The sequence below is a fragment of the Oryctolagus cuniculus genome, chromosome 1, assembly GCF_964237555.1.
Source record: "Oryctolagus cuniculus chromosome 1, mOryCun1.1, whole genome shotgun sequence".
Lineage (NCBI taxonomy): Eukaryota > Metazoa > Chordata > Mammalia > Lagomorpha > Leporidae > Oryctolagus > Oryctolagus cuniculus.
In genome coordinates this window covers 199,092,328-199,119,433 of record NC_091432.1, presented here as the reverse complement: position 1 = coordinate 199,119,433, position 27,106 = coordinate 199,092,328, and the positions used below count along the sequence as shown (strand labels likewise).

The window sequence follows — 27,106 nt, the reverse complement described above, 5'->3', positions numbered from 1 at the left end:
TGCAGTCTGTCTCCTGTGTAGCTGCGTAGCTGTGTATTTTGGTAGCTCCAGTTACAGTCATAGAATTGGAGAGCGAAATGAATGCCAATTTCCAAACCCTCCTCTTCACTTTTTGAGCTTTAGGCTTTAGGGCATTATGAACAATACACTTCATTGACCATGTTCACTGAAAAGATTTCTTGTTTTTTTAAAATTCGTTTTTAAAAAGATTTATTTATTTGAAAGGAAGAGGCAAGGAGAGAGAGATAGAGAGAGGTCTTCCATCTGCTGGCCCACTCCCCAAATGGCCACAATGACTGGAGCTGGGCCAAACCAAAGCCAAGAGCCTGGAGCCTCCTCCAGGTTACCTGCAAGGGCCCAAGGACTTGGGCCATCTTCTACTGCTTTCCCAGGCCATAGCAGAGAGCTGGATCGGAAGAGGAGCAGCCAGAACTTGAACTGGCACCCACATGGGATGCCAGCACTGCAGGCAGCAGCTTTACCTGCCATGCCACAGTGCTGGCCCCTAGATTTCTTGTTTTTAATAATGAAGTATTTCAAATACATGTACATGTTGCTGTAATTATTTCCCATTTTTACTTATAGCATATTTTTAAAAATTATTTATTATTTATTTGAAAGGCAGAAGAAAGAGAAGAGATCTCCCATCCACTGGATAAGTCCCCAAATGCCTGCAACAGCTGGTGCTGGGCCAGCTCAAAGCTAGGAGCCCAGAACTCAATCCAAGTCTCCAGTGTGGGTGGCAGGAAGCCAAGCACTTGAGCCATCACCTGCTGCCTCCAGGGTGCACATTAGCAGGAAGCTGGATCAAAAGTAGAGCCAGGGGGCTGTCGTGGTTGTAGCACAGCCATCTAGCATCCCATATCAGAGCGTTGGTTTGAGTCTCAGCTGCTTCTCTTCTGATCCAGGGTACACACCAGAGAGAACCTGAAATCGGGAACAGAGCTAAGACTCCAGCCCAGGTACTTCCATCTGAGATGCGGGCATCCCGAGCAGCGTCTCAGCCCCACACCAATGCCAGCCCCTAACTTGTTTGTTTTAGATGCCCCCTTATAGAATTTAAATTTCTCTAATATAGTTGAAGTCCATTTTGCCATGTTTATTCATTTTGTATTGATGATGGAGACTGTGGTCACAGTTCTCAGTATAAAAATATGTCTTTGGGCATGACATTTTTTTTTAACTTTTATTTAATGAATATAAATTTCCAAAGTACAGCTTATGGATTACAATGGCTTTCCCCCCATAATGTCCCTCCCACCCGCAACCCTCCCCTTTCCCACTCCCTCTCCCCTTCCATTCACATCAAGATTCATTTTCGATTCTCTTTATATACAGAAGATCAGTTTAGCTTACATTAAGTAAAGATTTCAACAGTTTGCTCCCACACAGAAACATAAAGTGAAAAATACTGTTTGAGTACTAGTTATAGCATTAAATCACAATGTACAGCACACTAAGGACAGAGATCCTACATGAGGAGTAAGTGCACAGTGACTCCTGTTGTTGACTTAACAAATTGACACTCTTGTTTATGGCCTCAGTAATCACCCTAGGCTCTTGTCATGAGCTGCCAGGGCTATGGAAGCCCCCTGAGTTCACCGACTCTGATCATATTTAGACAAGGCCATGGTCAAAGTGTAAGTTCTCTCCTCCCTTCAGAGAAAGGTACCTCCTTCTTTGATGACCCGTTCTTTCCACTGGGATCTCACTTGCAGAGATCTTTCATTTAGGTTTTTTTTTTTCCCCCCAGAGTGTCTTGGCTTTCCATGCCTGAAATACTCTCATGGGCTTTTCAGCCGGATCCGCATGCCTTAAGGGCTGATTCTGAGGCCAGAGTGCTGTTTAGGACATCTGCCATTCTATGGGTCTGTTGTGTATCTCACTTCCCATGTTGGATCGTTCTCTCCCTTTTTTATTCTATCAGCTAGTATTTGCAGACACTATTCTTGTTTATATGATCCCTTTGGTTCTTAGTCCTATCATTATGATCAATTGTGAACAGAAATTGATCACTGGGACTAGTGAGATGGCATTGGTGACATTTTCTTGAGAACAAATAATGTAGAGTGGAAGAGAAAAAATTAATTTTGTTTCTGGTGCTTTAGGTAGAAAGGGAACTGGTTACTGTGTGTTCTAGTGTTATGACCAGATTATTATAAGTTCCTAAAAATCAGAAACTAGGTCTTTCTCAGCTCGATGCTTCTTTGAGTTTTCTACAAAGAATATTTAATAAATGTTTGTGACATTGTATGCTTTAACATTCAGGGCTAGCATAACTCTTCATATATTTGAAAAATTGATGGCTAGCAATTTGCAAAGCTTAGCACTTTTAGCTTTGATATTTCCAATGTCTGATCTTTTCCACTTTACCATTTAATTCAGAAACACAATTAAAAACACTTAAAAAGCAAGGTTTGCCAAACAATTTGTGGAATATGTTACCAGTTGTAAATATACATTGTATGTATTTATAAACAAGCATGTATATTTATTTATATAATGATAGTTTACCTATGGAAGGATAAATAAGGAATCAGTAACTGTTAACTTCCAGGAAAAAGAATGATATGGCTGGGAACACTGATAAGACTTTTTGCTATATAGCTTTTCAATCAAAAACTAAGTTGTTACTTTGAATTGCTTTTTTAAAAACTCCCTTTATTTTTATTTTTTAAAGATTTATTTTATTTATTTGAAAGTGTTAGAGAGAGAGAGGTAGAGACAGAGAGAGAAAGAAGTCTTCCATCTGCAGGTTCACTCCCCAAATGGCTGCAACTGCCAGAGCTGAGCCTATCAGGAGCTTCTTCTGGGTCTCCCACGTGGGTACAGGGGCCCAAGGGCTTGGGCCATTGTCCGCTGCTTTCCCAGGTGCATTAGCAGGGAGCTGGATCAGAACAGTAGAACAGCTGGGACTCACCAGCACCTATATGGCCGGCTTTTTTTTTTTTTATTTTTTTTTATTTTTTTATTTTTATTTTTATTTTTGACAGGCAGAGTGGACAGTGAGAGAGAGAGACAGAGAGAAAGGTCTTCCTTTGCCGTTGGTTCACCCTCCAATGGCCGCCGCGGCCAGCGCGATGTGGCCGGCGCACCGCGCTGATCCGATGGCAGGAGCCAGGAGCCAGGTGCTTTTCCTGGTCTCCCATGGGGTGCAGGGCCCAAGCACCTGGGCCATCCTCCACTGCACTCCCGGGCCACAGCAGAGGGCTGGCCTGGAAGAGGGGCAACCGGGACAGAATCCGGCACCCCAACCGGGACTAGAACCCGGTGTGCCGGCGCTGCTAGGCGGAGGATTAGCCTAGTGAGCCGCGGCGCCGGCCACCAGCACCTATATGGGATGGTGATGCTGCAGACTGGAGCTTTAACCCACTGTGCCACAACGCCGGGCCCCACAACTCCTCCCTTTAAAAAGGCATTTTAAGGGGATTTATGTTGTAGTACAGTGGGTAAAGCCACTGCCTGCAACGCTGGCACCCCAGTGAGTATCTGCTTGAGTCCTGACTGCTTCACTTCTGATCCAGCTCCCTGCCAACACTCCTGGGAAAGCAGTGGAAGATGGCCCAGGGACTTGAACCACTGACACCCATGAGGGAGACCCAGATGGAGTTCTTAGCTTCTGGCTTTGGCCTGGCCCAGCCCTGGCTATTGCAGCCATTTGGGAAATGAACCAGATAACAGATTCTTTCTCTCTCTCTCTGCCTTCCTCCCCTCTGTATCTGCCTTTCAAATAAATAAGTCTTTTTTGTTTTTTTTTAATTCACATGGGGTCAGAATTTTAAAAAAAAAATCACATTGTGGCACAGCAGGTTAAACAGCTGCCTATGACACTGGCATCCCTTATGAGCACAGGTTCGAGTCCTGGTTGTTCCACTTCCAATCCAGTTCTCTGATAGTGTGCCTGGGAAAGCAGTGGAAGATGGCCAAAATGCTTGGGCCTTTGTACCCATGTGGAGACCCAAAAGAAGCTCCTGACTCCTGGCTTCAACCTGGCCCAGCCCTAGCTGTTGTGGCTATTTGGAGAGTGAACCACAGAGGAAAGATTCTCTCTCTCTCTCTCTCTCTCTCTCTCTCTCTCTCTAACTGCCTTGCAAGTAAATAAATAAATCTTCAAAAAAAAAAAAAAAAATTCACGTGATTGTCATATTTCCCTGAATGCAGCATACTATTTTAAAGGCCATTTTATGGTTATTTTGTTTTTGATTTTTTTTTTTTTTTTTTTTTTAGATTTTACTTCTTTCTTTAATAGAAAGCTTTGGCCTTTTATCTTCACAGTTTATGTAGAATAACTTGCGTAACAAAGCATTTTGGTATTGGCAGACAGGAAGTTTGCTGTTCTTTGGAAAATAAATACAAATCAACCAACCATGAAGGCTCTGCTTTGCCTCACTCAGCAATCTAAATATCACCCACACACAATTTATTCAGCTCGAACATGCTCAGAGAAAGAAGGATTTTAGACAAGAACACTTAGGGCAGCCATCTTTGGAAGAATACTTTTGTCCCTTTAGTGATTAGATAGAGCTTAGGTTTTCTGAGTTCAGTGCCCCCGGCAGAAGGCACATTCCATTATGTTGTAAGGGCTTTCCATTGGGTGGGCTTTGCTGTAACTGGGGAAAGCAAATTCTGAGTGGTCCTAAGGAAGGGTAATTTGCATGTTCACAGAATTCTACCCTAAAGCACCTGCTGCTGGGCTACCAAGTGAGTCTCATAGTTTACCCCAATCTAAGGGGCTGTGCTGCTTGTACTGACATCCTTGCCCCGCTTCTCTGAACTCCCAGTTACCAAAACCACAGCATCGATATCAGAGGTGAAATTTTTCACTGGTGTGGAGAAGTTTCAAATGTCTCATAAAGCAAATGTGTTATCCCTTGTCCCTGCTTTTTACCTTTTGAATGTAGGGTATGGCACGGTAGGGGAATGGTGGGCAGTGGAGTTGGGGGAGAGTCTTATTTCCTTATGGTAAGGCCATGGTGCTCAGAGAAGGCAGCAACCTGGAGGGGTAGGGTAGGGTGACGAGGAACTGAGGTGTATGTTAAGCCTTTCCAGAAGAGGTGACACTCAGACATAGGTTTGAAGGGTGAGTAGGAGTCCAGGCAAGAAGTGTTAGGAGAGGGATTTGCATCTAAAAGACACAGAAATGTGGAGATGCACTAGTTGAATTGAGGCAGTTGCTGTGTCTGGAGCTCTGGCAGAGTAAGGCTAAGAAACACGGACTACATGTTTCTTATCAACAACTTGGAGCAACAACTTGGACTTTATCCTATATATGTCCCATAGGTAGTGTATTCTGTTTAGTGTGATAACCACATATATCATCTTTGGAAAAATAACTTTGAAAGTTTGTTGGAGACAGGTTAAGACTAGAGACAGGCCAATCACTTCAAAGCTGTTATTAATAGTCCAGAGCTAAGATGAGGGACTGGACCAAGGGAGGTCCTGGTAGGATTGAAGAGGAGAGGACACATTTGGTGGATATTCAGGAGGTGGAATTGACAGAGCTTAGAGGGTATGGAATGCGGAACAGAAAAGATAAGGATGTTGAGGCCTTTGGATACATGGAAGTGCATAACTGAATCAGAGAACAGTTACGGAGGAACAGGTTTCGAAAAGAAGATGAGTTCAGTTTGGGACACTGACTTTAAGTGCTGTGACACATAGCAAGAGCTCTCTGGTGTGCATTTGGAGTTTGGCAGTCAGCAGTGTTGGGTAGGTGTTAACGATGCCTTGAGGGTAGGGTTTTTCATCTTAATTATCCTGCTGTTCCCCAGCACTAATTACAGTGCTTTGCATTTGAGCCACGGGGGTGTATAATGTTAAGATGAATAGATTAGGTTCTTATTAAGATATCATCTTGAGGGTAGGTGTTTGGCACAGCAGTTAAGACACATGTCAGAGAACCTGGGTCTGATGCCCGGCTCCTTTCCTGATCCCAGCTTCCTGCTAATATACATCTGGGAGAGAGTGGGTGGTGGCTTAAGTAGTTGAGTTGCTGCCACCCACTTGGGAGATGCAGACTAAGGTCTGGGCTCCTGGCCTGAGCTTAGCCCAGCCCCGGCTGTTGTGGGTACTTGGGGAGTAAACCAGTAGATGAAGACTCTCTGTCTGACTTTAAAATAAGTAAAATATATGGATTTAAAAAATTTTTTAAAAGATGTGATCTTGAGTCTTGGGAAAGTAAGTTCTGCTTTTAGGACCTGTATTTCCCTTTTTGTAAAGTGGTTGGTGGTTCTCAGCCAAACTAGCTATAGCCTAGTATGTTAGGCTTAGTTGTAAGGTATAGCAAGCACAGATTTTTTTTTTGAAAGATTTTTTTAAAGACTTACTTATTTATTTGAAAGTCAGAGTTACACAGAGAAAGCAGAGGCAGAGAGAGAGGTCTTCCATCTGCTGGTTCACTCCCCAGTTGGCCACAACAGCTGGAGCTACACCTGATATGAAGCCAGGAGCTTTCTCTGGGTCTCCAAGAGTACAGGGGCCCAAGGACTTAGGCCATCCTCTGCTGCCTTCCCTGACCATAACAGAGAGCTGGATTGGAAGTGGAGCTGCCGGGTCTTCAACTGGTGCCCATATGGGATGGGGCACTGCAGGCAGCAGCTTAACCTGCTACGCCACAGCGCCGGCCCCTAGATTTTATTTACTTGAAAGCCAGAGTTACAGAGAGGCAGAGAGAGAAAGAGAGAAGTCTTCCATCTACTGGTTTACTCCCCAAATGGCTACTACAATGGCTGGAACTATGCCGATCCAAAGCCAGGAGCCAGGAGCTTCCTCCAGGTCTCCCACATGGGTGCAGGGGCCATCTTCCACTGCTTTCCCAGGCCATAACAAAGAACTGGATTGGAAGTGGAGCAGCTGGGACTTGAACCGGTGCCCATATGGGATGCCAGCACTGCAGGCAGTGGCTTTACTGGCTATACCATAGTACTGGCCCCACAAAATTTTTTTTAATAAATGTTAAAGCTGGCCGGCACTGCGGCTCACTAGGCTAATCCTCCGCCTAGCGGCGCCGGCACACCGGGTTCTAGTCCCAGTCGGGGCGCCGGATTCTGTCCCGGTTGCCCCTCTTCCAGGCCAGCTCTCTGCTGTGGCCAGGGAGTGCAGTGGAGGATGGCCCAAGTGCCTGGACCCTGCACCCCATGGGAGACCAGGATAAGTACCTGGCTCCTGCCATCGGATCAGCGTGGTGCGCCGGCCGCAGCAGCCATTGGAGGGTGAACCAATGGCAAAGGAAGACCTGTCTCTCTCTCTCACTGTCCACTCTGCCTGTCAAAAAATAAATAAATAAATGTTAAAACTGATATTTCCTTGCCTTTCCAGTGAGAACTGATTTTGTCATTTCTTTTTTAGAAATTTTATTTTCCTCTTATTTGAGAAGCAGAGGGATAACACAGAGAAAGAGACAGATAGAGATTGTCCATCTGCTGGTTCATTCCTCATATGCTGACAACAGTCAGGGCTGGGCCATACCAAAACGAGAAGCCAGAAACTCAGTTTGGATCTCCAACATGAGTGACAGGGATCCAACTTCTTTAGCCATCACCTGCTACCACTCGGAAGCACCAGCAGGAAGCTGGACTTGAACTAGACACTCCAGTGTGGGATGCAGGCATCCCAAACAGTGACTTAACCAACCACTGTACCAAATGCCTGTTCCCTTGTCACTCCTTTATTGCATTCTAGTGTGTTGTCTTGAGTGTGAGAGAAAGGGGTGGAGTTATTTGGTCTGCTGGAATTTCACAACTCTGGGTTTACCAATGGGAGTGTCCCAGAGGGTGGAAACAAAGGTTAGGAATCACTGCGCTTAAGGACTTCCAAGTGAAAAGTTCTGTTTTTGTATCTAACACTTATCATTCTGATTATAAGTCATTTTTATTTTTGCAACTTCAGGAACTCTATTTTAAGAACCTCTCAAAGCAAACAAAAAAACTCATGGAGAAGAACGGGAATAACCGAAAGCTGCGGGTTTGCGTTGCTACTTGCAACCGTGCCGATTATTCTAAACTTGCCCCGATCATGTTTGGCATCAAGACGGAACCCGAGTTCTTTGAACTTGATGTGGTGGTACTTGGCTCTCACCTGATAGATGACTACGGGTAAGTAAGATGAAAGCATTTTCTTATTCTTCATTTGCAGCAGTGTCCTGGAGAGAGCTTGGATTTTGTGGCCATATGGACCCAGTTTCAAATTCCAGTTCTATCACTTAGTTTGTATGAGGCCCTATAGAAGTCACTTAACATCTCTGAGGCCAGTGTCTTCAGTTTATCAGATGGAGTGAGACCCTGCATTGTGGGACGGACACAGTGACATAAGCATACACCCAGGGCTGCTGCTCAGCAGGTGCTTGATAAATGATGGTTATAATGGTATTACTCAAAAGTACCACTAATAGATAAATAAAAATATAGTATGTGTGTGTGATTATTATAATGTGATTCCATGTAATGTGTTTTGTAGTAATTCTTTAAAATTGGTTATAGGTCAGCAGCATGTAAAATAATAGATATGAAATAAGATTTTAAAAATCTGATTTATAAGGTAAAGTAGAATGATAAATTATAATGACCATTGATATTCTGATGACATTAGGATTGCTATTGATCAGAGGCTCCCTATGAAAAATGAAATTTAAGCAATGTTTGAGGGAGCAGAATACATAATCCAGAAATGACCATTCACTTTACTTTACATAACAAAGTGTGGCATTTAGTGCACTCTTGTGGCATGAAAGTGTTAATGCATCACCTGAGATGGTCAAAAACACAATATTATGTGTGAAAGAAGCTGTGTTAAAGAAGAATTGTCCTTTTTAGATTATTCTTTTAGGGACAAGACAATAACAGGAAAACAAATACATAAAAACGTGCCTCTGAAACAACCAGTTTGGCAGTTTGATCTAAGAAAGTATTTAAGAGTAGAGGAGAAATTGATGGAAACCTCAGGGATCCATACATTTTTTTGAAAGTGTGAAATTAGTTATGACTCTCTAAGAAAATCCACTTGGGTGATAGGACAAAGTTTATGGAAGAGAAGTTTGAGCTAGAGCCAGGGATGAAACTCTGAGCAGGTTCTTTCACTTCTATAAGAAAGCTTTCACAGGAAGACTAGTGGGAGAGAGGCACTCATGAAAATTGTAGGTGGTTTCTTATCTGCCTTTCAAATAAGTAAAATATTTACTAGTTAAGTATTAAAATATTTACTAGTAAAATATTTACCTCGTTAAGGGTAGAAAGGTAGTCTTCATCTGATAAGACTGTTAAATAGAAAATTTGACCAGTACTTCATGAAGATATATGTTTAAAGTACATTTTCTTGTAAAGATTTAATTTATTTGAGATGCAGAGTTACAGAGAAAGAGATCTTCCATCCACTGGTTCACTCCCCAGATGGCCGCAATGGCCGGAGCTGGGCTGATCCAAAGCCAGGAACCAAGAGCTTCTTCCAGGTCTCCCACATGAGTGCAGGGGAGACACAAAGAACCATCCTCCACTGCTTTCCCAGGCACACTAGCAGGGAACTGGTGTGAAGTGAAGCATCCTGGGACTTGAACCAGTGCCCACATGGGATGCTGGAGCCAGAGGTGGCAGCTTTACCTGCTACACCACAGTGCCAGCCCCTAAAGTACATTTTAACACGAGATTATTGGTTGCTTCTGGCAAGAGAAATTGGACCAAAGTGACAAAAGTGAGGGACTTTCCACTGTAGAAATTTACAACAGACTGTCTGGTCCATGTTCTGGTTACTCTGTTTTAAACCAGCTTCTTGCTCAGGTGCACTCTGGGAGGCAGCAGGTCATGCGTCAAGCGCTTGGATCCCTGCCACCCCTGTGGGAGACTTGGAAGTTGTTCCAGGTGCCTGGCTTCAGCCTGGTCCAACCCTGGCTGCTCTGGGCATTTGAGGAGTGAACCAGCAGATGAAAGATCTCTCTCTCTCTGTCTTCATCTGCCTTTCAAATAAAAATAAGCAAATATGTAACTAATATTTTAAAAATAAAGTAATGGAAAAAGATGTACTATGTTAGTAAGCATAAAGGAGCTGGTGGGATTGTATAGATAAAGTGGAGTTTAATTCAATGAATATTACTAGAGACAAAGAGAGACTAAACTCCTACAGATATTAAAATGATGAGAAATCAATTTATGGGGCTAGCACTGTGGCACAGCAGGTTAAGCAGTACCTGTAGCACCAGTATCCCATATGGATGCCAGTTTGAGTCCCAGCTGCTCCACTTCCAATCCAGCTCCCTGCTACCTGGGAAAACAACAGAAGATCACCCAAGTGCTTGGGCTCCTGTACCCACATAGGAGATGCAGATGAAGCTCCTGGCTCCTGGCTTCAACCTGGCCCATCCCTGGCTGCTGTGGCCATTTGAGGAGTGAACCAATGGATGGACGATATCTCTCTCTCTCTCTGTAATTCTGCCTTTTAAAAAAAATAAATCTTAAAAAAAAAAAAAAAATGAAGGGGCCAGTGTTGTGGTAGAGTGGGTAAAGCTACCACCTGTGGTGCCGGCATCCCATGTGGGTGCTAGTTAAGAGTCCCGGCTGCATATACTTCAATAAAGTTGCATAAACCAATGAGTTAGCTGCCTGGATTAATCAGTATGGGAAACAATCTTTTGTAAATGCAAAGCTGTTTTTTGTATATACTGTTGGGATTTGCTTCATTGTTTGACATCAAATGATGATGTAAAGTTCAAAAGAATGAATATTTTGCCATGTTCAGTTAGAGTGCACAGTCTGTTACAGGTTGACACATTGCTTGACCTGATTTATGCAGAATTAATAAGCTATTCAGATAGTGTAGCTTTAATATGCTGCACCGTGATACTGGCAGCCCTGGAGTTCATAGATGGACTTGGGACCCAGCAGTTTTGAAGCGTGTATATGGAGTTTTAAGAAATTTATTTTCCAGGTGTAGCCCCATCTAACTAAAACTTATCTTCACCTTGTACACTTGACAGCTGATAAAAACATAACTTGGGAGTAATAATGGGTCAAAATTTACAAAATAAAGTACTGTTTTGGTGAAAAAAAAAAAAAAAGAGTCCCGGCTGCTCCATTTTTGATCCAGCTCCTTGCTAATGTGTTTGGGAAAACAGTGGAAGATGGCTGGGGCCCCTGCACCCATGTGGAAATCGGAGAGGAAGCTTCTGGCTCCTGGCTTTGGCCTGGCCCATCCCTGGTCTTGGAGGCCATTGGGAGAGTGAACCAATGAAATGGAAGATCTTGCTCTTGCACACATGCTTTCTCTCTCTCTGTAAACTCTGCCTTTCAAATAAATAAACAAATCTTTTTTAAAAAACATGAAAAATCAATTCATTAGGAAGGCATAACAATCCTAAATAGGTATAAATCTAATAATAGTTTCAAAATTCATGAGGCAGAATCTTGGAGAACCAAAGGGAGAAACAGATAAACCTGTAATCATAGTTGATTTTCACCCCATCTAGAGGAATTTATATAACAACTAGCCAAGGATACAGAAATCTGGTACAAAATGATCAATCACTTTAATGTGATTGACATTTATAGATCACTACATTTAATATTTAAGAAAAGTCAACCCATCAGACTGAAGGGGCAAACTTATACAGTCATCTCAATAGATACTGAAAAAGCACTTGACAAAATTAAGCAACTAAATATGATTAAAAAACCAATCTCTTAGTAAACTTGGCATAGAGGGACATCTCAATCTCATAAAGGCCATCTGTGAGAAACTCACAACTAACAGAATTCCCCCTTAGCTTGGTAACAGCTAAGAATTTCCACTTTTCCCGTCTTTCTTCAATTTGCACTGGCTGTGTAACAGCCAATACAATCAAGCAGGAAGGAAAAATAAAGGCATAATGATTGTCTTTATTTACATACAACATGACTCAAATTTCCATCATTCAGAAGTTTATATTTTAGTGACAGAGTCTAGGTATTCTGCCTCCCTGCTGTTCTTATTTTCTGTATTGTAGGAAAAAAAGTAAGCTTTATTTTGTAAGTAACATCTTTTTCTTATTAAGTACATATTTCTTCTTAAAAATTGATAACAAGGAAAAAAACTTAACTATATTAAAAGTGTGGTTTCTTTCTCCCTAAAAAAAAAAAAAAAATTCTTCCACAGATGTTTCTCCTCCCATTACTGAACGGGCAGGGGCACAAGCGAGCCTTCTAAGGTACAGGGTGTGTTCTGTGTGGATCTGAGTACTGGCTAACCTAGTATTTATGTAAGAAAAACTCGTAAGGCTACATGTACACTTAGGATACATGCTTGATATCTTCGTGGCTAAGGTTTACTTCGATTTATTTACTTAATTTTAGCAAATGAAAAAAGTTTAAGTGTTTCTTCCTTCAGGGTTGAAGGTGTTGCTTGCTTTTCTCACATTGTGAACACTGTGTTTAAGAACATGCCCTCGCATCTTTATTTCTCTCCTGTTTCAGAAACACCTATCGCATGATTGAACAAGATGACTTTGACATTAATACCAGGCTACATACAATCGTTAGGGGGGAAGATGAGGCAGCCATGGTGGAGTCAGTAGGCCTGGCCCTTGTGAAGCTACCAGATGTCCTTAACCGTCTGAAGCCTGACATCATGATTGTTCATGGAGACCGGTTTGATGCCCTGGCTCTGGCTACGTCTGCTGCCTTGATGAACATCCGAATCCTTCATATTGAAGGAGGGGAAGTCAGCGGGACTATTGATGACTCCATCAGACATGCCATCACAAAGCTGGCTCACTATCACGTGTGCTGCACCCGCAGTGCAGAGCAGCACCTGATATCCATGTGTGAGGACCATGACCGCATCCTGTTGGCAGGCTGCCCTTCCTATGACAAGCTTCTCTCAGCCAAGAACAAAGACTACATGAGCATCATCCGAATGTGGCTGGGTACGTATGTCAGACTGGCGTCAGCCAGCCAGCTGTTTTGTCAGGAAGTGCTTATTCCTCTTGGAAACTCCTGGATAGAATGTTCCATTTGCAACCACAAGGCTAAGGTTTTAGTTCATAAATCTTCCCACAAGGTATGACTACCTCTTCGAGATTAACCTCCTCTGTAAAATAGGCTACTGGGCTTGTCAGTTTTTAAACTTATGCCATATTGGTACAGTGGAATGTTTTTAAACAATGTTGCAGATTAATTTAGTTCCAAGGACAGATCCTGATATATCAAAAAGGGAAAACAGAAGCATGCTATGAAATAGTATGTGTAATATAATGCCATTTTATACAAACTGTAACAATGGGAAGGCCAGGAAGAATGTACACCAAGTCCTTTATTATATGGATTTCTGGTATGGGACTATGGATGTTTTTTATTTTTGTTTTCTGCATTTCATCTTTTAGTGCAATGGAGAAAATGATATTTTTACTGTTAATGACTTTCTTATGAGTTGTTGGACTACTCAGATGAGATAATGTTGAAAATACTAAGCCACTGGTGTTTAGTATAAGGGATTATGATGATGATGATGATGATTTTTTTTTTGACAGGCAGAGTGGACAGTGAGAGAGAGAGACAGAGAGAGAAAGGTCTTCCTTTGCCGTTGGTTCACCCTCCAATGGCCGCTGCGGCCGGCGCGCTGTGGCCGGTGCACCGCGCTGATCTGATGGCAGGAGCCAGGAGCCAGGTGCTTTTTTCCTGGTCTCCCATGGGGTGCAGGGCCCAAGCACCTGGGCCATCCTCCACTGCACTCCCTGGCCACAGCAGAGGGCTGGCCTGGAAGAGGGGCAACCGGGACAGAATCCGGCGCCCTGACTGGGACTCGAACCCGGTGTGCCAGTGCCGCTAGGTGGAGGATTAGCCTAGTGAGCCGCGGCGCCGGCCAGCTTTTGTTTTTTAATAATAATCATCAGGCCGGCCTGCTTTTGTTTTTTAATAATAATCATTGGGCCGGCGCCGCGGCTCACTAGGCTAATCCTCCGCCTAGCGGCGCTGGCACACCGGGTTCTAGTCCCGGTCGGGGCGCCGGATTCTGTCCCGGTTGCCCCTCTTCCAGGCCAGCTCTCTGCTGTGGCCAGGGAGTGCAGTGGAGGATGGCCCAAGTGCTTGTGGTGCACCGGCCACAGCAGCCATTGGAGGGTGAACCAACGGCAAAGGAAGACCTTTCTCTCTGTCTCTCTCTCTCTTGCTGTCTCTTGCTGTCCACTCTGCCTGTCAAAAAAAAAAAAAAAAACCACAAAAACCATAGTTCTTTGACTAGCTTTTTTCTCTTTAATGAAGTCTTAAGGTCTGAAATTTTCAATGATCAGTGATCTAGCTTCGTGGAAATTACCTTCTGCTAATCAGAAAATAGATTCACAAACAGATTGCCAATTGATTAATTTATGTAAGAGTACTATCCCAGGGAAAAATCAAGAGTAAACACCTATTTAGGATCTTTCTATCTGCTGGTTCACTCCCCATATGGCTGCAACAGCTAGGTCTGGGGCTAGCCAAAGTAGGAGCTTGGAAATCCACCAGGTCTCCCACATGGATGGGAAGGGCCCTAGCACTTGAGCCATCCACTGCTGTTTTCCAAGGCACGTTAGCAGGAAACCAGATCAAAAGTGGAGCATCTGGGACTCAAACCCATGCTCCTGTGTGGGATGCTGGCACTGCAAGTAGTGCCTTAACTTGCTGCACCACAGTGCCATCCCCGTTTCTGCTTCCTCACCTACAACTTCTCATGTTATCCCTCTGCTTACAGGAAAACAGAATTGGCAGGCCACTTAGAACATTCAGTTTTGTAACCAGAACATTAGCATGTGTATATAATAGTCCTAGTAAACATATTAGCAGAGTGTAAAAGACATGTTAAATTCCCAATGTAAACTGACTGCACTGTCATGAAAGGGTTGAATGGGAGAGCGGAAATCACTGGGTTATGGAGACAGAGGCAGAGTGGTAATGTCAGAAGTTCCAGGTTGACAAGCAGATGCAGGCTTTGCACAAAATGTATTCTTGCCAGATGCCGTAGCTGTGGCTCATTGTCTTGTGTTCTCTTTTCTCTGGCTTTCAGTAAGATATCTAGTTTTTGCTGTTTTGCCATCCTTCTTTCATAAACACATAGTTTAAATACTTGTTTGCTTTGTGGCCTAACAGGTTAAGCTTGTGATGCTAGCATCCCATCTGGGCACGGGTTCATGTCCTGGCTGCTCCACTTCCCATCCAGCTCCCTACTAGTGGCCTGGGAAAAGCAGCAGAGGATGAACCAAGTGTTTGGGCCCCTGTCACCCACATAGGAGGCCCGGATGAAGCTCCTGGCTCCTGGCTGTGGTCTGGCTCAGCTCTGGCTGTTGCGGCTGTCTGGGAAGTGAACCAGTGTATACAGGATCTCTGTCTCTGTAACTCTGCCTTTCAAGTATATAAATTAAAAAAAAAAAAAAGTTCTTTTAATAACGTTAAGTTTCAGATGTTCTGCATTGTCTGGTTGTTTTCTGTGTACTATGAGCATTTTTTTTTCCTAATTAAGTAATTAGTTTGAGAGACAGAGAGCTCCCATTCACTGGTTCACTCCCCAAATGTGTGCAACAGCTGAGGTTGGGCCAGGCCAAAGCTGAGAGCCAGGAACTCAGTCAAGGTCTTGCACACGTGTGGCAGGGACTCATGGACTTCAGCCGACATCTGACACCTCCCAGGGCTGCAGGAAGCTGGACTAGGGTTTCAAGAGCATTCTGACAGAGTGCAGGTGTCCCCAACGTGTCTTACCTGCTGCACCAAACGCCCGCCCGCCCGCCTGCACAGGTGTTTCCTCGTTACACTTAAAACAGGAAATAGATGAAAACGGAGGAAACCTGTGGCATTCTTCTTAGCCATCCACTGGCTCTGAAGCAGCGAGTTGTATAGAGTGAGCCTCCTCGTGGGGCTGTAGAGGCTCCACAGTGCCCTCACTTTGAAAGCAAAATTGCCCCCGGAACCCTAAAGAGCAGAAAGACTGGCCCGCTCAGTGGTCCCAGGTGCGCAGAACCGAGAGAAAGGAGTGTGGGGAGGAGGGGCCTCCTGGCGAGACCACGTTCTCCCGTACACAGCTGCCGTACAGGCTGACACTGGCCTCTCCCTGCCAGTCGAGTGAGCCAATTCACAGAGGGGCAGACTTGGCCTGAAGGCAGGTTGCAGCGCATGCGTAGTATTTCCGGGTCAGGCTCCTCAAGTCTTTTATTGCCACCATGTCCTGCAGTTTACCACTTCTCTTTGAAACAGTTTTTTTCTAATGGCCCTGAGCTACAGCCAGTAGATGACCTGGATTTATGTGGCTTGCGTCTTTACAGACTTCTGTTAACAGTAACATGAGAGGTTGTCTTCCTTTTGATCTTTGAAACTCTCATGCTTTATCATGTTTTGTGCAGGCCTGTACGTCTTTTTTCTACTCTAGAAAAATTTAATAATTGTATACCCCTCCCTCAGTTTAGAAACTAATGAGACCAATAAGTTGTTGTTTTTATTTAAATAATTATTTATTTATTTTTAAAGATTTATTTATTTATTGAAAGGCAGAGGCAGAGAGAGAGAAAAAGAGAGAGAGAGAGAGAGAAAGTCTTCCATCTGCTGGTTCACTCCCCAGATGGCCACAATGGCCCCGGAACTGGGCCAATCCAAAGCCAGGAGCCAGGAGTTTCTTCCTAATCTCCCATACTGGTGCAGGGTCCCAAGGATTTGGGTCATCTTCCACTGCTTTCCCAGACCATAGCAGAGAGCTAGATCAGAAATGGAGCAGCCAGGACTCAAACCAGCAATCATATGGATGCCAGCACTTCAGGGAATGGCTTTACCCACTATACCACAGTGCTGGCCACTTAATATTTGTTTGGAAGTTGGAGTTTATAGAGAGTAAGGGAGAGACAGAGAGAGAGAGAAATAGTGTGATCTTCCATATGTTGGTTCACTCTCCAGATGGCCGCAATGGCCAGAATTGGGCCAGGCCAAAGCCCAGGGCAGGAACTTCATCTGGGTCTCCCACATGAGTGCAGGGGCCCAAGTACTCAAGCCAGCCTCCACTGCTTTTTCCAGGCCATCAGCAGGGAGCTGGATCAGAAGTGAAGCAGCCTTGACATAAACCAGTACCCTTATGGATGTCAATGTCACAGGCAAAAGCTTTACCCGCTACGCCACAACACAGGCCCCAAGACCAATAAGTGTTTTAAAATAAAATTTTGGAGCCACTATGATATTTTAAATCAAATACCTCTAGAGATTCTAACTTAGTAAACTCTTATGTTACCATTAAGTCATAGAAAATAATTCCTGCTTATTGAATTTGGAAATTAATGATAGACAATATAGCTCATGGTGAAATTGACAATTAATGTGACAAAGATAGTCTTTCATCCAAGATGAGTGAAAAAAAATTAAAAAATAAGTAAGTGGAGCTCTTTCAGTTTTATGGGATAATACAGGCTCTGTGAAATAGTGTCTTATGCTGTTTGGCATAGCACTGTCAATCCAAAGCTCTTACACTTTAATTTTTGGCAAGGAACTGTCCTTGATATTCCAGCGCAGGGATGAGGGAAGCCTTTCTAGTTGTCGGGTGGAGCTGGACACACTTGCCACTTCTGTGTCGCAGGGTGTCATGGGGATGCCCCTGTGCATCATACAGAATGTGCTCAGTGCGCTCTCCAGCTCCAGGTGCCCTGGATCGAACATGCTACCATTCATTAGAAGCATGTTAGGAATCAGGGAGATCACGAATTGTCATGCCTAGAATATGCTGGATTTGAAAACAATGCATTTCCAGCGCTTGCTATTTAAAGAATTATATTTGTGGTAGCAAATATCTTTGTAAAATGTGAAGTTTGCTGAACTCTTGAAATTGTTGCTGGAATCTCTTCTCATTTGATCCTAATTTGGATGCCCTGCTTAGAATGTGACAAAGTGTTTTTATTCTAGAATTTTTAAAATGTCTGCTTTTAGGATTTGCCTCTTTCATTTTTCAGATTCCTAATTAATTAATCAAACTGTGGTTTGATTTTCTTTACACAGGTGATGATGTAAAGTCTAAAGATTACATTGTTGCACTGCAGCACCCTGTGACCACTGACATTAAGCATTCCATTAAAATGTTTGAACTAACATTGGATGCACTTATCTCATTTAACAAGCGGACCTTAGTTCTGTTTCCAAATATTGATGCAGGTAATTGAACTTGAAAATGAAATTATGCCACCTACCTTTTCAAATTTCATGCTTCCATTACTTCTTCTATTGACTGTCCTCCTTTCTTGATTGAAGATTGCATTCACGCTTTAAAGGATTGCCACTTTTGCTGTGAGATCACAGAGTTTGCGGTGCTTTTGTTGTCTAGCAGAAAAGCAGTAAGAAAGAAGGGTAACAGAAAGTCTCCTTTTTTCCCGTCCACTTGAGCCTCACATTTAGTCTCTTTCCTCCGGTTTCCACCAACAGGAAACCTCAATAGCCACAAACCTTAGATGCTGCAGCAAGAGTGTCTCAAGGAAAGTAATGCTTCCACTGACCACAGGAGAAGTCGTCAGTGTTATTTTTGTTTTCTTTTTTCATTCTCAAGCCTGCCCTCGTTGATCACTTACTGGTGGCTGGTGCTTTAGGCATTGGTGCTAGTTAGTGGGGGATGTGCGATCCAAATGAAAAGTGCCAGAGCAAGGCCTGACCCTGGGGAATTTTCAAATACTGGTTGTTGTTAGTTGACACCACTCATTGCTGAGATGTTAGGTATTTTTTGATAAAGGAGACAGGGCCCTTTCTCTGCGATGCTGGGATGTCACCACCTTACTTTGAAGAACCCATCAGTTAGGAGAGACAAAATAGGGTGTTAGTTGAAAAATAAATGACAGGCCGGCGCCGCGGCTCACTAGGCTAATCCTCCGCCTAGCGGCGCCGGCACACCGGGTTCTAGTCCCGGTCGGGGCGCCGGATTCTGTCCCGGTTGCCCCTCTTCCAGGCCAGCCCTCTGCTGTGGCCAGGGAGTGCAGTGGAGGATGGCCCAGGTGCTTGGGCCCTGCACCCCATGGGAGACCAGGAAAAGCACCTGGCTCCTGGCTCCTGCCATCGGATCAGCGCGGTGCGCCGGCCGCAGCGCGCCGGCCGCGGCGGCCATTGGAGGGTGAACCAACGGCAAAGGAAGACCTTTCTCTCTGTCTCTCCCTCTCTCACTGTCCACTCTGCCTGTCAAAAAAAAAAAAAAAAAAAAAAAATAAATGACAAAGAGCCAACCCAGATTTTGTCCAGGTAATGTATCCATATTGTAAGAATCTTAATATTTTTCTTTTCTAATCATTTAAATTCTGTATATATAATCTTAATGTAATTATATACCTCTTATGTTCAATATTCATTATCAATGATATACTGGTTATAACATTTCTGATTCTATGAACTTTATAATTAGAGATATTTTTCCTTATGAAAGCAAAGGGTCCAAGGATTTTATGGAGAATGTTTAGTTTTAAATTTTGATTTATTTTGTTATTTGTCTGAGAGGCCGAGAGAGGGGAAAATATAGAGGGGAAGAGAGAGAGAGAAAACTCCTCATTATTGGTTAACTCTCCAAATGCCAAGGGAGCTGAAAACTCAATCTAGATCTTCCGTGTGGCTGGCAGGAACCCAACTACTGTAGCCATCACCTGCTGCCTCCCAGGGCACACATTAGCAGGAAGCTGGACTTGGGAGCAGGCAGTCCAGTATGGGATGTGAGTGTCCTAGATGGCATCTTAATTGCTATACCCAATTCTTACTCTGGTAATGAGGAATATTTCAATCATGCCTTCTACTCAGCTGTACTTCCCAAGGGTTTTTTGATAAGACACACACAGGGATCAACTGGGAAGTAACTATCAACACAGCACTTTCATTATCTGGCTTACGACCCAGTTCCCCATTGTAGGGCTCTCTGGAAAATTGGATTAGTGCATGTGGTTTAGGCTTCAGGCCAAAGAAGAGCCTTCAACCTGAGTCCAAATCTAAATCTTGGAATAGTAGTACTTTCTGGTGTGCCGCATACTACAGTATGTATAGATGATGACTTGCATGCTGTGGCAAGACTATATATGGGAAGAAGTGGCCAGGCCTGCTCTGAGTCCATTTACTTACTGTGCCATGTGTAGAAAATCACAAAGGGAGAGAACAGATGCGTGGCTAGCTTCTGCCCATGGGTAAGCATGATGTGGTCACTGTCGTGCCTTCTAACCAATCAGATTAGCAACTCTTCTTCCCTTGGAGCGGGTGGCTAGGATAGGGTGAGTAGAGGCAATATTTTCTCCTCCTTATAAATCTTAGTTTTTGTTGAAAAGTCATGTATTCAAAATAAAATAGCCATGGTGTCAGAGGCTATCTATATTTTCTTGGAGTTTAGTCCACATGTGTAGGGTTCCTGTCCAGTTAAGCTATTGGTGGTGAAAAACTTGAGGTTAGCTGGGCGGAGGCTCCCTGATCAGCTTGGTGTGTAGAGCCTGATACCTTTCCATTTAGGGACTCCCAGCTTAAGATATGGACTGCTGGCCTGCGTTAGCGTCTTGGTTGTTGTTTAAATTAAAGGTTTTGGCTGAGTTCTGTTTGAAAAAAATCTCAGCTGCTGATGTTTGAGATCCTAGTTGTTGAATTGAAGCAGAGAGCTGGCCAGACATTTTAGAAAGTCATCATGCATGACAAGATCAGCAGTTAAAATTACTTTCCTTACTAGCTAGTGTGAATTTTTATAGGGAGATTTCTTTAAATGGAACAATACCTCCCTTTGAAAAGGACTTCTTTTTGCTCATAAGTCATTTAACAGCTGGTTCTTTTTATTTCCACAGGGAGCAAAGAGATGGTTCGAGTGATGCGGAAGAAGGGCATTGAGCATCATCCCAATTTCCGTGCTGTTAAACACGTCCCGTTTGACCAGTTTATACAGCTGGTTGCCCATGCGGGTTGTATGATTGGAAATAGCAGCTGTGGGGTGCGAGAGGTTGGAGCCTTTGGAACACCTGTGATCAATCTGGGAACACGTCAGATTGGAAGAGAAACAGGTGTTTACCTTGTTTATATCTCAACCTGCTAGGCTTTACATTAAAAATTTTTTTTAATTTATTTTCATTTTATTTGAAGGGCAGAGAGACAGATGGAGAGAGATCTCTCATGTGTTGGTTTTCTATGCAAATGTGCCCCAAAGCCAGGGCTGAGTCAGGACACCAGAACTCAATTTAGGTGTTCCACGTGGATGGCTAGGACCCAAGTACATGATCCATCATCAGCTGATTCCCAAAATGTCCATTAGTAGGAAGCCGGATCAGAAGCAGAGTAGCTGGGACTTGAACCAGGCTCTACTATGTGAGCTGCAGTCATCCCAAGTGGTGACTTAACCCTTGTGCCAAATGCCTGCTCCTGACTAGACTTTATGCATGTGTATGAGTTATTATAAGAAAGGCATGTACCAGTGCTGGGCATATACTTTTGTGAACAAGTAAATGAATAAGGTTAATGACCAGTTACAGTCTAAAATTTATAAACACACACAGTTATTACCAGTTTCTTTTAGTTCCATGTCCTTTTATTATCCTTGTAATGTCAATTAGAGCTAAGTGATTTTTAGTTAATTATAGTCTTTGATGTCTGTGTTTAAGAGAATGTGGTTGACTGTGTCATAAGTGTACGAATGCTAGTCTTTCATTTTCTGGGCCTGGTAGAGAGTCCCTTCAGTCGGTAGAGGATGGCAGTTCTGAGTAGGTGCCTCTCCATAACCTACACGTAAATAAGACAATTATTAATGAGTTTTCTAACTGAGCTAGATCTTAATTATTAAATTAGTTCAAATTCTAACACTGTCTACAGGCAGATATATATCTGTTGTTAATGGAAAGTGTATGTCATTAACAGAAAGAGAACAGGACCAGAACCAAGGAGATTAGTTCCAGCGCTGTTCTTTCTTCCCTTCTTCATTACTGCCACCTCACTTTCTGCTTTCTTTAGACCTTTTCCTCCTCTCATTCCTAGCATATTACTTTGTTCCCCATTTCATAGAGAAACTAGAAGCCATGAAATGGAAATTCTTTCAAATTTATTAATTAAGAAAATATTTAGGGGTGAGTGTTTGACTTAGTGTTAAGCTACAGTTTGGTATGACTGCATCCCATAACAGGATGCCTGGGTTCAAGTCCCAGCTTTGCTTCTGACTCCAGCTTCCTGCCAGTGAGCAATGTTGGAGGCAGCAAGTGATGGATCAAGTAGTTGGGTCCCTGCCACCCAAGCAGGAGGATCTTGGATTGACTTCCTGGTTCCTGGCCATTGTAGGCGCCTGGGGAGTGAGCCAGTGGATGGGAGCACTCTGTCTCTGTCTCAAATAAATAAATAATTTTAAAAGAAAATTTTCAGTAAGCACCTACCATGTGCTGGGCAGAGGGATCTAGCAGTAAACTAGACTAACAAGACCCAAGTTCTCATTTAACTTAGATGATAAACAAACAAAAATAAAAATATCAGGCTTTCTTTGTACTGTGCAGACTGTTCACACAGGAGTGTAATGGGCTACAATCAGTTGGGTAAAGGAAGCCTTCTTAGGAGGTGACACTTAAGTTGAGATCTGATTGAGAAGGAGTTTGCTAGGTGAGGATCAGGGAGAAGCAGAAGGAACAGCCAATGTGAAGGCTTTAAGTTGGGAACAAGCTTGATGTATCTGAGAGACAACAGGGCCATGGAGCTATAGAGTAGTGGTGAGGCAGAGTGGGGCAGACGATGTTGTAGAAAGCAGCAGACCTTGGTAAGCCAGTGTAAATCAGTGAGAATTCTCGGGAATGACATTTAAGGGATACAGTGACCCAACATGACTTGCATTTTGGAAAAATCACTGTGGCTGCTCTACAGAGGATAGAATGTGACGGGGCAAGAGGAGAAGCAAGGAGACTAGTTAAGGGACAGGAGATGATAGTGGCTTAGACCAAGTGGTGGAGAATGGAGAAATGAAGGGAAGTTAGATTTCGGGTTTGTTACAGTGCTTGCTGATACCTGAAGGGAGAGAGATGACTGACAATTAGATTTTTGGATTGGGCAGCAGGGGTGTTCTTTCCTGATGTGGAGGACCCTGGGGAAGGACTGGGTGTGGAAGAGGATGGAATTAAGTGTTCTCTTATGGCTATGAGAAATTTGAAACATTTATCAGCTATCAGAGCAGAGATGGCAAGTAAGCAGCTAGAGAGATAGTTCCAGGCAGAGTTCGAGTTGGAGTTAGAAATTTGAGTCATTGGCACATGGATGCTATATAGTTAGGCTATTAGCTCAGTTGCTGAACTGAAATGGAGAGTCCCCAAATAATAGTGCCTTAAATAAGTTGGATTTTCTTTCTTTCTCACTGGAAGGGTAGCTTCACAATCAGCTGAGACTTGGTCCCTATCCATCTTCTTGATGGTTGCTCCAGCTGTTGCTGTCAAATCCAAATTGAGCCATTGGGAAGGAGGAAGGGGATAAATATCTTTCCCTTTGAAGTCATGACCTAGAGATATATCTTCTTATATCCACCAGGACCTAGCCACATGGTCCCATATAGTTACAACGGAATATAGCCTCTTAGGTAGTAGAGAGAGATAATCTTTGGCTGTGTGATCAACTAAACCTTCTGTTCCTTGTATAAAGTAAAGGCATTGAGGATAATGGCACCAAGCCATAGTTGGTATCTAAAAGCAAGGAACCAAGTGAGATTACCCAGAGAGAACGTGCAGTTAGGGCAGAAAGTGGAGCCCAGGACCATGCTCTGGAGCCCTTCAACATTTAGGGTTCTGGTGAGGAGGGAAGGATGAGCAGGAAGACTGAAGAGGAACTGCCAGAGACATTGGAGGAAAACCAGGACAGTGGTGCTTCCAGGAGCTGGCCCAGCATGTCGCTGCGAGGTGGAGTAAGATGTGAAAGAATTGAGCTTTGACAGCATGGTCTCTACACTGTCTGCCATCATGCTTACATAAATGTGTATAAATGTCCTCTGTCTTACCTTGACAGTGGTTGCGTGGCGAGGGGTGTCTCTCCTGCCAGTCCATGGCTTATCTACCTGTGTTCTGCATGCCACCCCTCCTGCCTTCTCAGGGACCTGTCCATCAGTCATCCTTTCTCTCCATGTCTATTTAACCTCCTCATCAGCTGGATATGCCTAGGCCTCTCTGTAAACAAAAGAATACAAAACAACCCTTTCCCCGACCCCACACCTCTGTGTAGCCACCACTCTTTGGCTCTTCTCTTCTGCCAAGCTTATTGAAAATGTGGTTGTTTTCACTGTACTTTTTCACAGTCAGGAAATGTGTGGTGAGCAGCTAACCGGCATTGACCTGCAGACGGGCCGGCATAGCCTGACCAGCTGACTGAGCTCACCAGCTGTGAGCAGATGGAAGGCAGGGCAGGTAGAGAGGGCAGACCTGATGGATGGCCAGGCAAGTGGTACATGGATGCTAGATCAGTCCACCTTATTTATGTCAATAAGCAAACGAAAACATGTTTCTTCTCTTTGGGAATAACACGAGTGCCCTTAAGTGTTTGATACATGGAAATCTTGCTTAAAGGGCTTTAGAAGGTCTAAGGTAGAAATGTTGATGTTCCCCTAACAGGGATGGGAGCCTTTTTTCTGCCAAGGGCCACTTGAGCATTTATAACATCTTCTGTGGGCCAAATGTTTCACAGGCTTTGTATGGCCTACAGGCCAGGCGCTCCCCACCCCTGCAAAATAGAAGACTGATGCATTTCAGGGCCAATTATGAGCACACACCCTGCTAGCTTCCTTATTCTTTGGGTATTTCCACGTCCAAACCATTGTAATGTGTCGCTGGCTCCACCTAGGGGAGAACGTCCTTCACGTCCGGGATGCTGACACCCAAGACAAAATACTGCAAGCCCTGCACCTTCAGTTTGGCAAACAGTACCCTTGGTGAGTAGCCCGCCTTTGGTGGTGGTGCTGCCTCAGGCACCACCCTAACGTTTGAATCACTGTGTAATCATCTATCCCGACAGAGCTTTCCTTCTAACGCTGAGAGCTCCCTAGCTGCTGGCGAGACAGGGATGGTAACTGTCATACGCCTTACTATTATGCCAGGGGCTCTGGTGGGGAATGTTTTTGTCTCAGTTAGGAAATACTTCTTTAACCTAACCTGCTTTTCTGTTAAGTATTAGAAAATAATGGCACTAGCTTTCCTTAAAATAGTTAAACACTTTAATTTTGGCTGCCCTCTTTTTCGTCAAATGGATGAAGTTTTCTGATGTTTGAATTTTTTTTCTAAAAATAATTTTGTTTTCTCAAAAATTTAAAGATAAAACCAAAAAAGCCAAAAAAAAGTACCAGTAAGCACTAAGTTACTATGTTGCTGAAGAGATTTGTGTTTTTTAAGTTCTATATAATTAGGATTCCAAGGTTTTTTTGGCTTTGTGAAAGTAACAAATAAAATTGAATGTATGTTTCATGTACTCTATGCTGTTTTTTTTATTTTGACAGGCAGAGTGGACAGTGAGAGAGAGAGAGAGAAAGGTCTTCCTTTTGCCATTGGTTCACCCTCCAATGGCCACCACAGCCGGCACGCTGCAGCCGGCACACCGCACTGATCCTATGGCAGGAGCCAGGTACTTCTCCTGGTCTCCCATGGGGTGCAGGGCCCAAGCACTTGGACCATCCTCCACTGCACTCCCGGGCCACAGCAGAGAGCTGGCCTGGAAGAGGGGCAACCGGGACAGAATCTGGCGCCCCGACCGGGACTAGAACCCGGTGTGCCGGCGCCGCAAGGCAGAGGATTAGCCTAGTGAGCCGCGGCCCCGGCTTATGCTGTTTTGAAATACATATTCATAGTGAAGATATTATTTTAAAAAGGAAGGAGCATGATGTGTTTTGCACCTGAAGTCTGAGATCCCATTAAATCATGCCCCAGCTTCATTTAACTTGCATGGGAGAAGCATTTGATTCACTTGACTTTTGGTTATTGCAGTTCAAAGATATATGGTGATGGAAATGCTGTTCCAAGAATTTTGAAGTTTCTCAAATCTATTGATCTCCAAGAGCCGCTGCAGAAGAAATTCTGCTTTCCTCCAGTGAAGGAGAACATCTCTCAAGACATTGACCATATTCTGGAAACTCTAAGTGCCTTGGCTGTTGATCTCGGTGGGACAAACCTCCGAGTTGCAATAGTCAGCATGAAGGTAAAATAACTCTCAAGCTCTTAACTTTACATCCCATATGAGTAATTGGTTTTTCAAAAAGTGTACTGGATGGTAAAACTAGAAACATGGAGAACTTGTAACCATTTACCTATTGTATTGACTTTGGGGTCCATTATAACATTTGTCTCACTCTTTTACTAACCTAATTCAGCAATTGAATTCTCAGGGAATCCAAGGTAGTAAGTAAACTTGTGCTGACAATGGGGTGATCCATGTAGGCATTAACCAGACCATGACCTCAGTGTTGACAGGCTGAGAGAGCCTCCCTAAAAATAAATTGTCCATGTTAAAATGATCTCTAATGACATAATGGGGGGAAATAAGCCTACCAAAAATATTTGTTTGAAATATTGTAGATGTATAAAGTTTCAGGAGTTCATGAGAAATAGTAGAGATTTTGTTTATTTATTTATTAGAAATTTACTTATTTAGGGGCCAGCACTGTGATGTAGAAGGTTAAGCCTCCACCAGCATCCCATATGGGTGCTGGTTCCAGTCCTGGCTGCTCACACCAATCAAGCTCCCTGCTTATGCACCTGGGAAAGCAGTGGAAGATGGCCCAAGTGCGTGGGCCCCTGCACCCACATTGGAGACCTGGAAAAAGCTCCTGGCTCTTGGCTTCAGCCTGGCCCAGCCCCAGCTGTTGCGGCCATTTGGGGAGTGAACCAGCAGATGGAAGATCTCTCGCTCGCTCACTCTCCTCTCTCTGTATCTCCACCTTTCAAATAATTAAATCTTTGCCAAATATATTTATTTATTTATTTGAAAGGCAGAGTTTCAAATACTTAAAACCTGCTGGTTCACTCTCCAAATAGCTGCAATGGCCTGGGGATGGGCCAGGCCAAAGCCAGGAGTCTGGAACTCCATCTGGGGCTCTGAGGGTGCATGGGCCCAAGCACTTAGGCCTTCTACTGCTGCTTTCTCAGAAGCATCAGCAGGGAGCTGGATCAGAAGTGGAGCAGCCAGGATTGGAACTGGCATCCATGTGGGATGCCAGCATTGCAGGTGAT

At 43.8% G+C, this 27,106-nt stretch overlaps 1 protein-coding gene and 1 long non-coding RNA gene across 3 annotated transcripts in view; one reads left to right on the top strand and one right to left on the bottom strand.

Annotated features, from left to right (window-relative positions):
- The window catches only part of GNE (glucosamine (UDP-N-acetyl)-2-epimerase/N-acetylmannosamine kinase), a 57,983-nt gene that overhangs the window by 16,375 nt on the left and 14,502 nt on the right, over positions 1-27,106 (top strand). For both annotated transcript variants that reach the window (XM_051856366.2, XM_051856369.2), the window contains 6 exons: positions 7,888-8,093; positions 12,432-12,883; positions 17,952-18,104; positions 20,735-20,947; positions 24,732-24,819; positions 25,865-26,075. In XM_051856366.2, coding sequence (XP_051712326.1) covers positions 7,888-8,093; positions 12,432-12,883; positions 17,952-18,104; positions 20,735-20,947; positions 24,732-24,819; positions 25,865-26,075 — 1,323 coding nt within the window. The remainder of the gene's footprint in view (positions 1-7,887; positions 8,094-12,431; positions 12,884-17,951; positions 18,105-20,734; positions 20,948-24,731; positions 24,820-25,864; positions 26,076-27,106) is intronic.
- On the bottom strand, positions 588-20,735 carry LOC127493459 (uncharacterized). Its single transcript, XR_007923639.2, has 2 exons — positions 18,140-20,735; positions 588-8,279 (listed from the first exon to the last, which is right to left on the bottom strand). It is a non-coding gene; the product is annotated as an uncharacterized lncRNA (long non-coding RNA).